Raw genomic sequence first — 14,527 nt, forward strand, 5'->3', positions numbered from 1 at the left:
CGTGAAAAACCTAAACCTCAATCATCACCATCACAATATGGCTCCATTACAGCTAAAATGATTTGTCAATTTATCTATTGGCTGTACTAACTGGCAACTATTCTAATAATATAATAATAATTTCAGTTGTATAGCAATAAAAAAAGTTTCCCTGATATGAGAATATTTTGTTTTAATCGAGACATTTGAAGACGTCACCTGAGACTCAAGAAAACAGCGATGGACAGTTTTCACAATGTTTTATATTTCAGAGACTAAATGACTGAAAAGAAAATAATTTGCAGATTAATCTTAATGAGAATAAAATTCTGATATAATAATACTGAGTTATCACCCTGCCATGACACACTGTTAGCAACTGTAGGAGACAATATACAAATAGATAAAGTGTGACTTACATTAAAAAGCATCAAAAGGGGATAACTGCACAGAGAAAAACACTCTCTCCTTCTCTGAAGAGCGAAAAGTTTTGTTAAAGTTAAAAACACAGATTAGAGTTTAAACACCACAGGCTGTTTTGCTTGAGTGCCACTGTCGGCCTGTATCCCAGCCTTGCATCTGGTTCAGATGTCTTTGGCTCCGAAGAGACAGACCATCATGCTGCACAGCAGGACGGCCACCTGGGGGCTGCTCATCATCAGCTGGCTGTGGGAGCCGGAGACCACGGCTCAACTCAAACAACCCCAAACACAAACAACACGTCAAGGACAAATCCCAGGACCCGTGCACACAGGGGACCACTTCTGTCTCAGAACTTCTGACATGTTCTCAGCAGGAAAATTAACAAAAAAACAAAAAGAAAAGTCCGGCAACTCGGAAAATAAGGACACAGCAAAATAGAAGTGACCTCAAGTAAGTCTGGACATCAAGCAACTTCTGGAAAAGAACAACAGCCCACTTTCAGTCCTTTCATATCAGGGATAATGGCTGTTGAAATTGGGGAGCTCTGGAGGGGAATAACCAAGAACTGTATTTTCGGAAAATGCGAAAATCACAAAAAAAAAAAAAAAAAAGCACCGTTGTCCCTTTCCACAACCCCATTACCCCCCATGCATTTCCAAAAAGGGCAAACCAATCAGAGGGAAACTGTGCTCTGACTGTGCTCTGCCACATGGAACACTGCAGCTCAACAGCAGCACACCTACGGGATCAGAGCGAGGCTGTGTGTGTTTTGGAGCTTAAAGAGACAAAAATCAGAAGTCAGGCTGAACTGTTTTCACTGGTCGGCACTCCTGCACGTTTTCCACTCCTTTCTGGTTTTACGGTGACACGAGACATCGGTTTGGATAAAATGAGCCGCTTTGCCAGTGGCATGTACGTCCATTATTGCCTGCAGCGCTGAAATAAGCACATACAATACTGCTTGGAGTTAAGGTCTGCATATTAATGTACAACCTGATTGTTCTGCACAATGGAAAAACTATTGGCACGACATAATGAACGGACACAGAGAAAAAGATTCAATGGAAGAAGGAACCTGATAGAAATGCAACTGCAGTTCCACATCAGGAGCAAATATAATGTTCTCCTGAGGACAAAATGTCACAGGCTTTTTTCAGTAGATGAGAATGAAACGCGCAATGGAAGAGAAGCCGATAGAGAAAATAAGAAGGAGGAGGTGGTGGAGCGGCGGGTTAAGGCCGGTGGATGGATGGCGACAGATATGTGGAGATCCAGACAGTAATATGGTGTTTACATTCCACCTCCATGTTGCTGCCGTCTTATCTATGCAGGGATTATCTGATGGACTGACAAAGCCCTCTCTCCTCCCCCTCCCGTCTCCTGCCTTTACTTCTCCACTCTTGCACACGTGAGCAAGCGTGCACTTTATATTTACTCCTGTTGCTGAAAAGCTTTTTGCCACAAGTGAACTTTTAACTGACCACGTGACTCGTGTCCACACTTTGCTTAATGTGAGTCCGTTTCTAGCCCGATCTTTATTTCCATCATTCCTAGACTGTTTTTTTCTTAATAACTGAATATTTTTCTGAGGCTTGTCTTTATCTTTCTATATCGTTTGTTCAGTATGAGTTTGCTTTTTCATTTATTTTGCATCAGTGTTTGCTGCTTCATTCATTTCACACTTCTGTCTTAAGACCTATTGTAATATGTCCTCTCATTCAGTTTTACTTACACTGTAGTTTGCATTACATTTTAAATAAAAATCACTCTTTATAAGTATTACTACACAGTATGCATCGCCCTAGATGATGATATCGGATTTTTTTATTATATAATGGATTCTTAGGTGTGCACAGGATAAGAAAATATAATCTATCAGGACTTTGGGCGTTCACATACTCTACCTGCAATCACCCATCATAAACTGCCTCTGCATCAGGGTAATTTATATAACTAATGGCTAGCAAACTGTTATTGCTTGCTAGCTCACAGAATATCTTGCCTGTTGTTTATCAGTTAACTCAGTCACATGCAACCGAAATAAACCACTAACACACACTCCCAACAAACAAAAGCCGCAAATTTAGGGTTTTAGCGTTTGTAACTTCCTGAGCTTCTGAACAGACCCCTGAGAAGAAGACTGTGCTGCAGACATGGTTTGAGAACAACCTACATTTTAACATCCCCTTCCTTTTCCCGTGAAGCTTTGTGACGGATGGGATCTGTTCAGCTAACTGCTGTGATTGCAGCTGCTGTCCTCTGTGAGCTAGCACCAAACTTTTCAGATTCACCTTTCAAGCTTGCGGGGGAGGGCGTTTGATACTAAAAACATAAGTAATTGGCAGGCAACCTATGATATAACAATCCCTTCACTTCCTATTCCGTTTCAATTTACAAAACATGCTGTTCTTTTTAGTTCCCCGAGCAGGGTGCAAAATGTATGAACTCTATTTCTACAAAAATGTCAGGAAAGAGCAGGTTACATTATTACTCTTTGCACTCCTGCATATTTCTACCTGCAGTCCGCCTCCTCCCTATTTTTCATTCTTTCTCCTCTCCTTATTTCCATCCCATGTCCTCCATCTCTGTCAATGCTGATACTTAAGCTCAGTAAAAAGTCAGGTCAGTACATCTGTGACCCCGTGCCGACTGAGTGGGTGACACAGGAGTTACATTCTTCACTCCCTCTTTCTTTTATGCCTTACCCTTGTCAGATAACTTCACATCTGTGAGTGTATATAAGAAGTCAGAAATAGAGAAAAAGGGAATTTCAAGCAGCAGCATGTGAAGACAAAAAAAATGCATCTGACACAAACTAACAAGAGAAACGCTGACTAGCATGACTCACAAAAACCTGGCAATCCAGCCAAAGACAAAGACATTCAGTACAATTCTGTAGCTCTGTGGTCTTGTTCAAATATGTTAGCGGGAGAAAAATCAATATTCTATCTCCTGTTAGTACCTTGCAACATGCACAAGAAAGAAAGAGCCGTCTAAACAGGGCTCTGCTTGTGTTATTTTCTATTACTTTCAAACTACAAAAGAAGGAAAGAGACAATGAAGGAGACAGGTGAGCATTCATTCCCATCGCAAACATGAAAAGTTTGCCGATCAGAAGTTACTCTTATTTCTTTATGTTTCTTCTTGACAGCAGTGGAATTGCTCTTAACACATCTGCATCCCAATACAAAGAAACATAAACAGTGACAGACACAGGTGACGAAAACAGAGCCTTTGCCTCGGCTCTCCTTTCCCCTCTCCCGCCCATCCAACACTTTTCTATACTTTTACCACTCTCCCACCCCTCTGCTTTATCCCCCCACCACACACAGACACACACACACACACACACACACACACACACACACACCTCCCACCACCTTCTCCCTGCTGTTCTGATTGCGGCAGAGCTCAGGCTGACCAGCACATCAGCAACAGAGAGAGAGAGAGAGAGAGAGAGCTCTGTCAGTGGGTGCTTCTAGGACAGAGCATGTGGGTGGATTGCAATCAGACCCACCACCAGCACTAATACCAGCACTACATCTCAAAAAAAAAAAGACAGGAGGAAAGGAGAACGAGTGAAGAGTAAAAAGAGAAGGAGGAGGGTGGAGGATAGAGACACCAAACTCTAAGAATATGCAGCAGCATCTGACGCTCAGACTATCAGCTCTGCCTGAGCGGTCCCATTGTGAGGTAGCTGGGTGGGTGATGGTGCATGTGTTTGTGTGTCAAGTACAGCAGTGACACTTTTTTTTTTTTCTCCACACTTCTCTCAAACGTTCAGGGTTCATTTGTTCATGTCAGTGTGTTCTTGTGGTGTGTGTGTCTGTATGTGTGTCTCATTTCTTAATGAGTGGGTTTACTGACGTCAATATTCCAGCATAAAATAATATAAAACACAACTCTAAGGGATATTTCTGCTTATTTGGCCATCATCATCTGCTAGTTTTCAACCCACCAGTTAATTGCTGAAATCTGGGAAGATGGCAACATCTCCACAACAAAGATGGTCGGACAGCAATTTAACCAGATTGTAAACTGTGATGGATGTTTACAACAGAAAGTTATCATGGGTAATAATGTCACTGTTAACAACCCGTCTTATCTTCTGGCAGCTTATGTTTCATGTCCTGTCAGGCTTCTTTTTAATCATGTTACCAAAGCTCAGCAATTAATTTGGTGACTACAATGTTATCATAACCAACAGTTGAGCCGGAGACACTTCCATCAAAGGAGTGATCATTTATAGCACACTGTCATACGGTTCGATTCGATAGAAAAGGCTCAGAGCGCTTGACAAACATATGTACAATATCACAAACGTTTCCCATAAGGCTTCTATATAAAGGCATCAACAGAGTTATCAAAGTAGTAGGTTACAAAGGTCACCCAGTACAGCCAAGTAAATATGACTGGATGTAAAAGTCAGCCGGCAGCCAAGAAGCTGATGAATGTTGATGCATGAATAAAACAGCCGATGCCAGTCACCTAATTTAGTGCTCTGACTGATCTGATGCAATCCTCTGCCAAAACTACCAAAATAAGATCCAAGTTATAATAAACTAGAATTATCCCATACAGTTTTGTCAATAACATGTTGTGTTGAAATGTTTTATGGTAAGTATGCAAGATAACTACGCCTAGTTTGGGCAGATAAATAAAGAATTGGGATCATCTGAGTCATCCTAAAATTTAACATAAATCTCATGAGTTTCACTAGTCCGTGCTGGCGCCCCACGAGAAGACACTTTATTCAATGAAATTCTCAAATGCTCTTTTTTCCATCAGGCAGCTGGGAGAGAATCCTATTATCTATTCGGACATTGAAAACCACCAGCTACTTTACAAATCCGCTTCTCCTCTACAAAAACACAATAATGGGGAGGCGGTGTTTGTAGGTGTGTCTCTGACGGCTTTGAACGCTCTCTGCTTGTTTGACTCCACAGAGACGCAGAGGCTCACGGGAGGAAATGCCCGGAGAGAAAACGGTGAGCTGGAGCAGATTGAAAGCTTGTCACCTCCCTCACACTCTCTCTCATATTCACTCCTCTCCTCTTTCTCATTTGTCTTCACCGGGGTCCTGTTTGTGTGAATTTCAGTGTTGTTCTCTTGGTCTCTGCTTACGTTTCTTTTCCTGTTATCTTTCCTGTCTTTCATTCTTCAGCTCCTTCCTACCTCTTTATCCTCAGCTCTCCTCGTCTGTCTGTCTCTTCTCCCTCCCTCTCGCTCTCTTTCTCCACTGATTGCCTACGCATTTATTCCTCTATGCTTGCCTGCTCACTAATGGCCATGGCAGGTGTTCTCCCAGGTGCCTGAACGTAACGGCTGAGCCCTTAAAAGACCTGGCATCAGCACCTTGGCCCCTCCCCTGGCATGGTCTGGCTTCAAAACCCTTTGCCACCAGAAAACTGCAAAGCCGGCATGTACACACTTGACTGTCTCCACAAACATACAGACACACACACACACACAAACACACACACACACACACACATATATATATATATGTGTACACACAAAGCAAGCAAAACATATCTAGCACTTTATCTCTTCTGCTTCCGCCCAGACAGTGGTTGTTTGGGCTTCAGGTGCATGATGGATTGGTCTGAGCCAACTCATTTGGTGCTGTCATGGATAGTCCAATGGATGACACACAAACAATCCACACACACTAACACATACAATCTCTAATAGTTTCACACAGGAGAGAAAAAGCGGGCACTAAAAGGGGGGAGGGATGGTGAAGGTGACAGCAGTGTGAGGTTACAGGTCCTGATAATCGCCCACTTGGAAAATGCAGGCCAACCATGGGGGAATCGCGCAGAATGCAGCATTGTGATTAGACTGCGAGTAGGCCCACCCTCTTCGGTTTGCTTTTCAATCAATCACTAAGTCGTTTTCTAAACAGCATCAGTATGACTTTCACCTGCGCTCAATGGACGACCTTTGTTTTAAGGTAAAGCCAGTCATGCTTTGCGTCCCACGGGGGCTGTCTCCATTTCTACAGGTCGACTTGGTTCCTGAATGTAGATGCTGCAGGTAACTTCCACAGTGGCAGTTGATGCTGCCGTTAAATGAGGTCATATTTTTGAATTTAGAAGTCAAGCACAAAGTACGCTGATCGCTGGGTGACTGACAATAAAAATGAACTTCACCTTGTTCCCTTTTCAAAAGTGGTTAATGAGTTTGTCATCTACATTTCAATGACACGCTGGGTACAACAAGGGGGTAGAAAGCAAGAGATAAAAACCCTTAAAAGTAGCTCCAGTTGTTTTTAAGAGCATCACAACTCATGTACTCAGAGCTTTCCAAAAATGAATGAATGAATGCAAAGTCCTAAATATAAGTGGGTTGTTTCAAATGCATTCATAACCATAGTAAACGTGTCTGCATTTCAAAGCACCAATAACCTGAATACATGAGTAGTTTGGCTGCAAATCTGGTTGTATAAATACCATTTCTGAACCATACCCGAATACACCTTAGTGAGGTGGTCTGTGATTGGTTCCAGGCAAAGTGCAGTAGTGTTTCAGAGCTCAATCAGTGCTTCCATAAGAAAATCAATTTACACACCATAGCATTACAGTTAATGTTGAGCATTTCGGCTCAGAGCTCATCGCTCCCTGCAGTGTACAATCCCTGCAGAGCCTGCACAAAGAGATTGGGGCCTGATGATAGCAGGTGGATGTGGTTGTGATTGGGTGGATGCAGCAGCAGTGATGGTTCTGGAGAAACCTTGCAGAGCAATGACGGAGCAGAGGGAGAACTCTGTAACTTTGACAGTTTAAATAGGCTGCTAACTTGAAAAGGTGCTTTGGATAGCTGCTGAATAGGGGCATGTCACATTTGAATGTAGCTGTGCAACTCTAGTTGACTACCTGTACTACTTTCTTGAGAAAATGCAACAGATAGAATGCCTCATTGATGTACTGCAATGTGTAGCCATACTATATTTTTCCTAGGAGCGTAGTGGAGTCTAGTTATCCAAAGTCCTAAGCTGCAATAAGTTAACTGAATCACTGGTGACCGAATAAACTGCTTTTTAAATCTGAAGCTTCGAGGCGACTCAACTCTCTGACATTCATCTGTCAGTTCCGTCGCGATCTGTATATGTATCCTGGGTAAACGCTGGTTGAAGGACAAAATAAAATACACAAAATAAGCTTACAGATAGTGATTGTACCGGTCATGTTTTGTACTGAACCGAACGAAATAAATCGAACCAGACCAACTATACAAAAAATCCAAGGCTAAACCGAGGACAAGAAGTACCACGAAGCGCGCAGTCCACTTATTATCATGTTTTGACATTTTCCCTTTTATATTTGAAGAACTCAAAGCATGAATAAAGAATAAAAAAGAAACAACAAATAAATGTGTGTTGCAATGAACTGAACATGTCCACTTTTTTATCCATACACACTGTACATACTTCCTTTGTCCATTTGAATGGGTGTTGACATCATTTCCGGCAACGCTAATAAAGAGCTGCGTTTTGATGAGGAAACCTGAGGGCCATGAGGGAGCGCAGGTAATTGAACTCAAGTTTGGACTCAAATAAACAAATCCAGCGTGAAAACAGCCTTCGTCTTTGACAGGTGGCTTGGGTATTTAAGCAACATATCACTGGTTGAGGAATCTAAACTAAATGCCTTCGGGAGCCGAGCCTTTGATGTTGTAGCAGCGGCTCGGACTGGCAAGTGGGAGATTTGGGTTTGTTTTCCATTCGGTTATACAACAAAAGAAAGGGAGTATTTTAAGATGCCGCCCTCCCCCGTCTCTTTGGACAGCTTTCGTTTGCTGGCAAATGAGCACGGGGGTACAGACCCTCCTCTCCGCTTCATTGGGCAGTTTGTATAATGTTCTCATTGATTTCAGCCTTGGCATCACGGATGACACCTCCGCATTGCCCAGACTGAAGAAGGATCTACCTCATTTATCCCTATAGCTCAGAGTAAGCTGAGGATGTGTGTGTAGGCGTGTGTGTGTGTGTGTGTATTCGAGGGAGAAAGACATTTAGAGAATTTAGGTAGCATGTTCGAGTGCGTGTGTGTGGGTACTCGTGCGAACGCTCACTGTACGTATCTATATGCTTCCTACGTGTCATAAGGACGTTAAGACAGCAGATGTCTTTTTTTTCCAGGGCAGAGGCAACACAACCAGCGTGAAAACAAATACAAACCCTCATAAGTCAACTTCTCTCCTCCAAAACTAGACGACTAGGACATGCAAACAAAGGGTGCATTGATATCGGCAGTGACACACGGGTGGCAGCTGTACACATCATGTCATTCAGTCGTGGCTGCTGTGAAAGGGGGACTTTGTCAGATGAAGTGGAGTCTGGTGATGTGCTTTCATCCTGTGTGGAAATGTTGTGTAAAATAACGTAGGCTGTTGTCCTTGAAATTAAAATGTAACCAATGCTGCAAATTAAATCCTTAAGTTGGTTACTTTATAAAGATCTGAAAAACTGATTTCCCTCCTCTCTACCTTTATTTCAGTACATCTAGTCTTTCTTATTTTCTTGTCAAAGTCATATCATGAAGTTATTGTCACATGATAATACAGATGCAGATGAGAAATATTAAAAACTGAAAATTCTGACTCAAGTATTGAACAGCAAACTTTTTCATGTAAGAATTTACCAAATTCACGTTATCTATGCTGTTCATCTCATGTTTTTACTTTCCAACGACCAGCCAGTCAATACACGAATCTCAAATGTCAGAGCTTCCTTAAATGCAGCACCAAGAGAGAAGTTTTCAAAAGTCTTTAGAAACAAAAAAGTGAAGCTCACTGAATGTTCACAGTGACAGATTACAGCAAGTTTCCACCCTGATGATTTTCATATTGCACTGGCTTCATCTTCTGAAACCAGCGTTCTGCATGGAAGGTGGAAAAATCATTCTCATAACACGGGGTACGCTTTGGAAAAAATACACAATCACTAAAGTACACAACATTTGTAGTTAATGAGCTATAACCACTACTATGGTCCTTAAAACTCCAACAGCAACATTGGATTTTCTCCACGATCAAAGATGAATCCGCGTGTATAGTGTGTTATTATACTCCGTACTGAGAATTAGAGCTGAAAGAAGTGACATTAATGATAACAGAATCAGAATATGTAATTAACTCTGCCTTGTAGCAGTTGGAAACTTTGGCAAACTAAGAAGAAGATATCCTACAGTCATCTGAAGGATGGAAACGGCGCTGTACTCAGGGTTGTATAAAGACTGCTTTTTCTTCACTCAGTGACAGTGTTATATTGGTTCAGATTACACGCTCCCATAGAGAGTTGGGGGCTTGTCATTTGTGATGCCTGATGCAACCGTAAGGCAACTCTGTGCCCCACAGCGAACACTCCCGGCTATACCGAAGCTACTTTGCCGCACAGCGCTCCAAATACCACAGGCCTTTCATAAAAACACACATATTACACCCGCAGGCGAAGGACACAGAGATGCATGTGTCTATGTATATACCACTCGTCGCACCCCTACATTTAATTATATCCTCTGCAACATGGAGGATAGTAAAAAATATTTACAGGGGTCCAAAAGTCTGAGAACGCTTTCCCAGAAACTGGATGTTGATTCCTACCTCAGCATACACACTCCTCTCCTGAAGGAAATTCAAACTGTCATGCAAATAAATATCACTATCATTAACTTTTATAACACAACAGTGGTTTGGCCGTAGCTGGGAATGTGTTTTACTTCTTGTTAAGAGGAAGTTTGTAATAAACAGAAGAATAACTGAGGCGTTAGATTGTCATTGTGCCTCAGCAGACATAAAGCATCACCTACAGAGACTTCAACCGTTACTGACGGAAAATCAAAGAGATGTCACTTTAATGCCGACCATGTTTTAGTGACATGTGAGGCGCTCATCACATGTCGAGCATCACAGCAGGAAGCGTTTGCTGCAAACATAAAATAAAATGACGAGAGGCCTCAAAAATTTCAATTTTCGACTGATGCAACTGCCGTATATATATATTTCTCGTTGCCAGGGAAATCTTGGATTTCAAAGCAGAAGATTTTTATTTTAAATAATTGCTTTCATTTATCATCGAACTTGGCCATTTCATCAAACTGATGCACAGCATACTGCATGTACTCTAATGTTTTCCCCAAGGACATGTCATGTAACTTCAAATTGATGAGAATCATAGAACAAATAGTCACCATCAAAAAAAAAACTGTTATAAGTTTAGAATCATCTACAGGAAATATTTCCTTAGAAAGACTATTATCATGACTTATATTATACTATTTCTAAGTGTTTTTATTAGACACACGCACACCACAGGATGTACGATGAAATATAAACTGAATTTATTGCATTAAGTCTTACAAACTATAAGAAAAACCTTGATCTAAACATGACATGATATTAAGATAGGGTCCAACTGATACGACAGCTGTGACAAAACCTTCAGCCCTAAAGTCTGGAAATGTGATGAAAGCAAAAGTCAAAAGAGGAAAGGACTGCTCACCCGCTGTTTTGTTGCTCCCAGAGTTTCCCTCACTAACAAAAAAAACAGTCTTTGTAGTGTCAGAAAACATGTTCAGTTTAAAAGTTCATCAAAGCAATGATATCCAACTGTCTTTGGAGGTTTCTGGTTGAGACTCTAGTAACTCATTCTATTAGATTTCTCTGGTAATCTGCTCCCAGAACATCTAATCATATGATGTTTATGCCCACCACACTTGTAATGAATGAATATGATCTGTGGCTCTTTTCTATACTAGATGAGAACACACACACACACACACACACACACACACACACACACAAGCTGTCACTAATCAATCTTTCATGGACCTCCTGGAAACATTCAGATCCCGGCCAAAACCTGAACTCCTATGCTAAACATGTGCAGCCTATTTAAACACACATGCATGCACAAGAAGACACTTCCTTGCTGATTTGTAGTACTTTGTACTATAAGGAAGCAGCCCTCCGGGTCGCATCAGTGTTACAGTAGCTGTTGTAGCTAAAATGCTAAATTGCCTTCATTATTATAGTAATAAAACTGGATCAACCTGCAGATGTTTCTTATTACATTTCATGCTACAAGGGCAGCTGCCTTAGATACAAAAGTTAGGTGGATTACATGTAAGTGAAGCAGAGTGTAATATCTGACAATGGAAGATAAAATGTCAAAGGCAGACAACGAGTGGCCTGATCAGACACACATGCCTCCGGCTTTGAAATCACAGAACAGATTCTTTAATAGGTGAAGCATCGGATGCAGAAAACAGCCACAAAGTTCCCATATCTGCAAACACACCAAACAACTGGACTAAATCTTTGCTAAAGTGGCTGCATGTTAGAGATTCTCCTTTGATGCCACTGCAGGCAGCGATCACCACAGATCAGCAGTACAGAAAGTCCAGCAGCACCCTGCGGACACGGTGAGACTGGGGAGAGGATGTCCTGGATAACAGAACTCATCACTAGATTTTCAAAAGGAGCTACTGTATCTTATTTCTACTACTTCATTTAAAGGATTATTACCATAGGATCTGACAATTAGTGAAACAATAACAACAAAAATCTCTCATTAAAGCCTAGTTTTTACAGGAAAGAGAATAACTTTAAAATCATTTATGCCCAGCAGAGAGAAAAGAGAGAATAAAAGCATCAGTGTGCCTACCTGTATCAGCGACATGTTACTGAGGTCCAGTCTGAACAGGTAGTTTCTGGATTGAGGAGAGAGGAGAGGGAGATATGTGAGTGTGTGCACAATCTGACTGACCTTTATCCAGAAAAAAATGTGTTTAATAATGCAAATTAAGTATCAGAGAAGAGACAGGCCATTTTAGCTGCTGTCAACTTAAAGCCAAGCCGATTACAGGCCACACTGTGACTGTCCCTCAACCTCAAGTCATTGTTTTTAGTTTTACTTCAGCCTGAGTTTCTGCATAATACATGAACTTTTAGTTACATTTCTGTGTGCATGTGTTTTTAAGAGGGTTGAACCTGGTGAAAGCTAAACTCATGTCAGCTCATGGGAATATGTGCACGCGCGCACACACACAAACACACACACACACTCTATCGTGGCATGACGTATTTCCTCCAAATCCATCCCCACTGCCAAATCCAAAGCTTGAATTGGTCCAATGAGGTCTCAGCAGAGCACTTAAGAAGCGTCATTATCCGAAAACCACAGAGTATGAGTGAGTCAGAAAGGGTATCGCGTTCTCAGTAATGTGCTCTGTGGGGTGAGAAGCTGAGTGGATTTACAGTTTCTTACCTGGCACCCACAATAAGCTCATTCCTAGTCAGGTCAAGGGTGAGCTGGGAGTAGTCTCTCACGCCAGGGTGGGAGAAAGTAGACATCCATGGACTGAGCGCTGCAGAAAGAAAGAAAGAAAGAAAGAAAGAGAAAGAAAGAAAGAAAGAAAGAGAGAAAGAAAGAAAGAGGTCTGTTAGAAAAAGCTAAACTGGGTCATAGTTCAAAAGCAATGACATCTACAGACAGTACCCACAAAACACAATGAAGTTCAAAAAAGCAAACAAAGGCCTTGTTATTTTATGCACAATTGTTGCCATATGTTTATGTTTTAAATGATCACATGATGCTGAAATCAACAGTAATGACACTCAGTTGAAGCCATTTCAACTGAAACTGACTGACATTTGCTGGTTGCAGCTTCTGTAATGTGAGGATTTTCTCATTTTTCCTTTTGTACATTGAATCCCTGTTTGTTTGGACCCCTGCACTATGGGGATTTGGTGTGGTGGACATTTCTTTTACTATTTTCTGACATTTTCTTGATTAAACAGCTCATCAATTATTAAAAAAAAAAACATTACGGATATACATGTGGATCATGATGAAAATGATATGTTGCAGCTGTAGTTGTAAAAAGTGCAGTGAACAGGGGAGGGAATGGGATGTTCTCTCCTGCAGAGACGGATAAAACTGTCCAGGCCACATCAGACACAACAATCCTGATACAACCTGACACTCGGACAAACACAGCTCTGTGTGGCGTATGGGGCTGAAGCCTCAGCGCTGTTTGAAACTGGCTTCCGCAAATCAAAAATTTCAAAGCAACAGAGCAGAGGGGCCACCTGACGGGGGCTTTAAATGTCACACTAGAAAACTGCAGGAAAAGAACATTTGCTCTTAAATCTTTGTGTGTCCAAAGGGCGGACATTTAAACAGATTCCACGACATGGGAGGTTTATGCAGCATAAAAGGAATTACCATATTTCCCCTGTTGTACACAGAATCGCAGCAGTCACTGGGAATTCAGATGCAAGTTTGAAAAGCCATTTACCAGGCCATTTTATGCTGAAACCAGGTTATGAAAACATGAACAATAAAAAAAAAAAAAAAAAAAAAAAAAAAAAAAAAAAAAAAAGGAAAATGTAAAGCTGTGATCACAGGGGAAACATTTGGCCTCACTGCTGATCCTCTATTCATTAGGGAACCCGTCATCAAACATTTAAAACCTTAAACCTTAATTTCTTTAAACAGTAAAGTAGTGGTATAAGCTCAAGGCTACGAGTGCAAGACTACATCAAAGTGTTGGAAGAAGTCAGAGCGAGCGGTGAAACAACTTCCCGTCATGTGAAGTGAAGGATTTTTAGGAGTGATGGGGCCCATATGGCTCAGTCACCTGGAAACATAACTGGAGATATGAGTGATAAAAACACAGAAGGCTGCAGCTACACTACAGTATGGTGCTCTTCATTTAAAAGACGGATACAATACACACACGCAGAAGGGAAACACACAGAAACTCACACATTCTGAGAGTAAGCGTGCCAGCACCGACGGGGTACATCAGTGAAATGAGAATTATCTGGTACAGTCTGTTTTTTTCCAGATGTGGATCAGCAAGGGGTGGATTTCACCGAGCTGCTGTCAGACTGAAATTTACTCCAGGTTTTGCAGTTGAGACGTGATCAGAGCTGAAGGAGTCATCGTTTTTAGGATAAAATTAATATATAATGAGTGCATGTTTCAAATTACAATACAATTGTTATTATCATTTAAAGGATAAGACTCCTGTCGTTTCATGTTTCTGTCACAGTTAAAAAATCCCATGAAACAGATCAAAACAATGCATTAGTATGTAAATACACACATAAATAT

At 41.4% G+C, this 14,527-nt stretch overlaps 1 protein-coding gene across 1 annotated transcript in view; it reads right to left on the reverse strand.

Annotated features, from left to right (window-relative positions):
* Positions 1-14,527, reverse strand: part of sema5b (semaphorin 5B) — a 139,177-nt gene that overhangs the window by 69,385 nt on the left and 55,265 nt on the right. Inside the window, exons 3-4 of the mRNA XM_022740840.1 lie at positions 12,674-12,773; positions 12,071-12,116 (exon numbers count right to left, since the gene is read on the reverse strand). Of these exons, the coding sequence (XP_022596561.1) occupies positions 12,071-12,116; positions 12,674-12,773 (146 nt within the window). The remainder of the gene's footprint in view (positions 1-12,070; positions 12,117-12,673; positions 12,774-14,527) is intronic.

This window comes from Seriola dumerili, unplaced genomic scaffold, assembly GCF_002260705.1.
Source record: "Seriola dumerili isolate Sdu_G_001 unplaced genomic scaffold, Sdu_1.0 BDQW01000052.1, whole genome shotgun sequence".
Classification (NCBI taxonomy): Eukaryota; Metazoa; Chordata; class Actinopteri; order Carangiformes; family Carangidae; genus Seriola; species Seriola dumerili.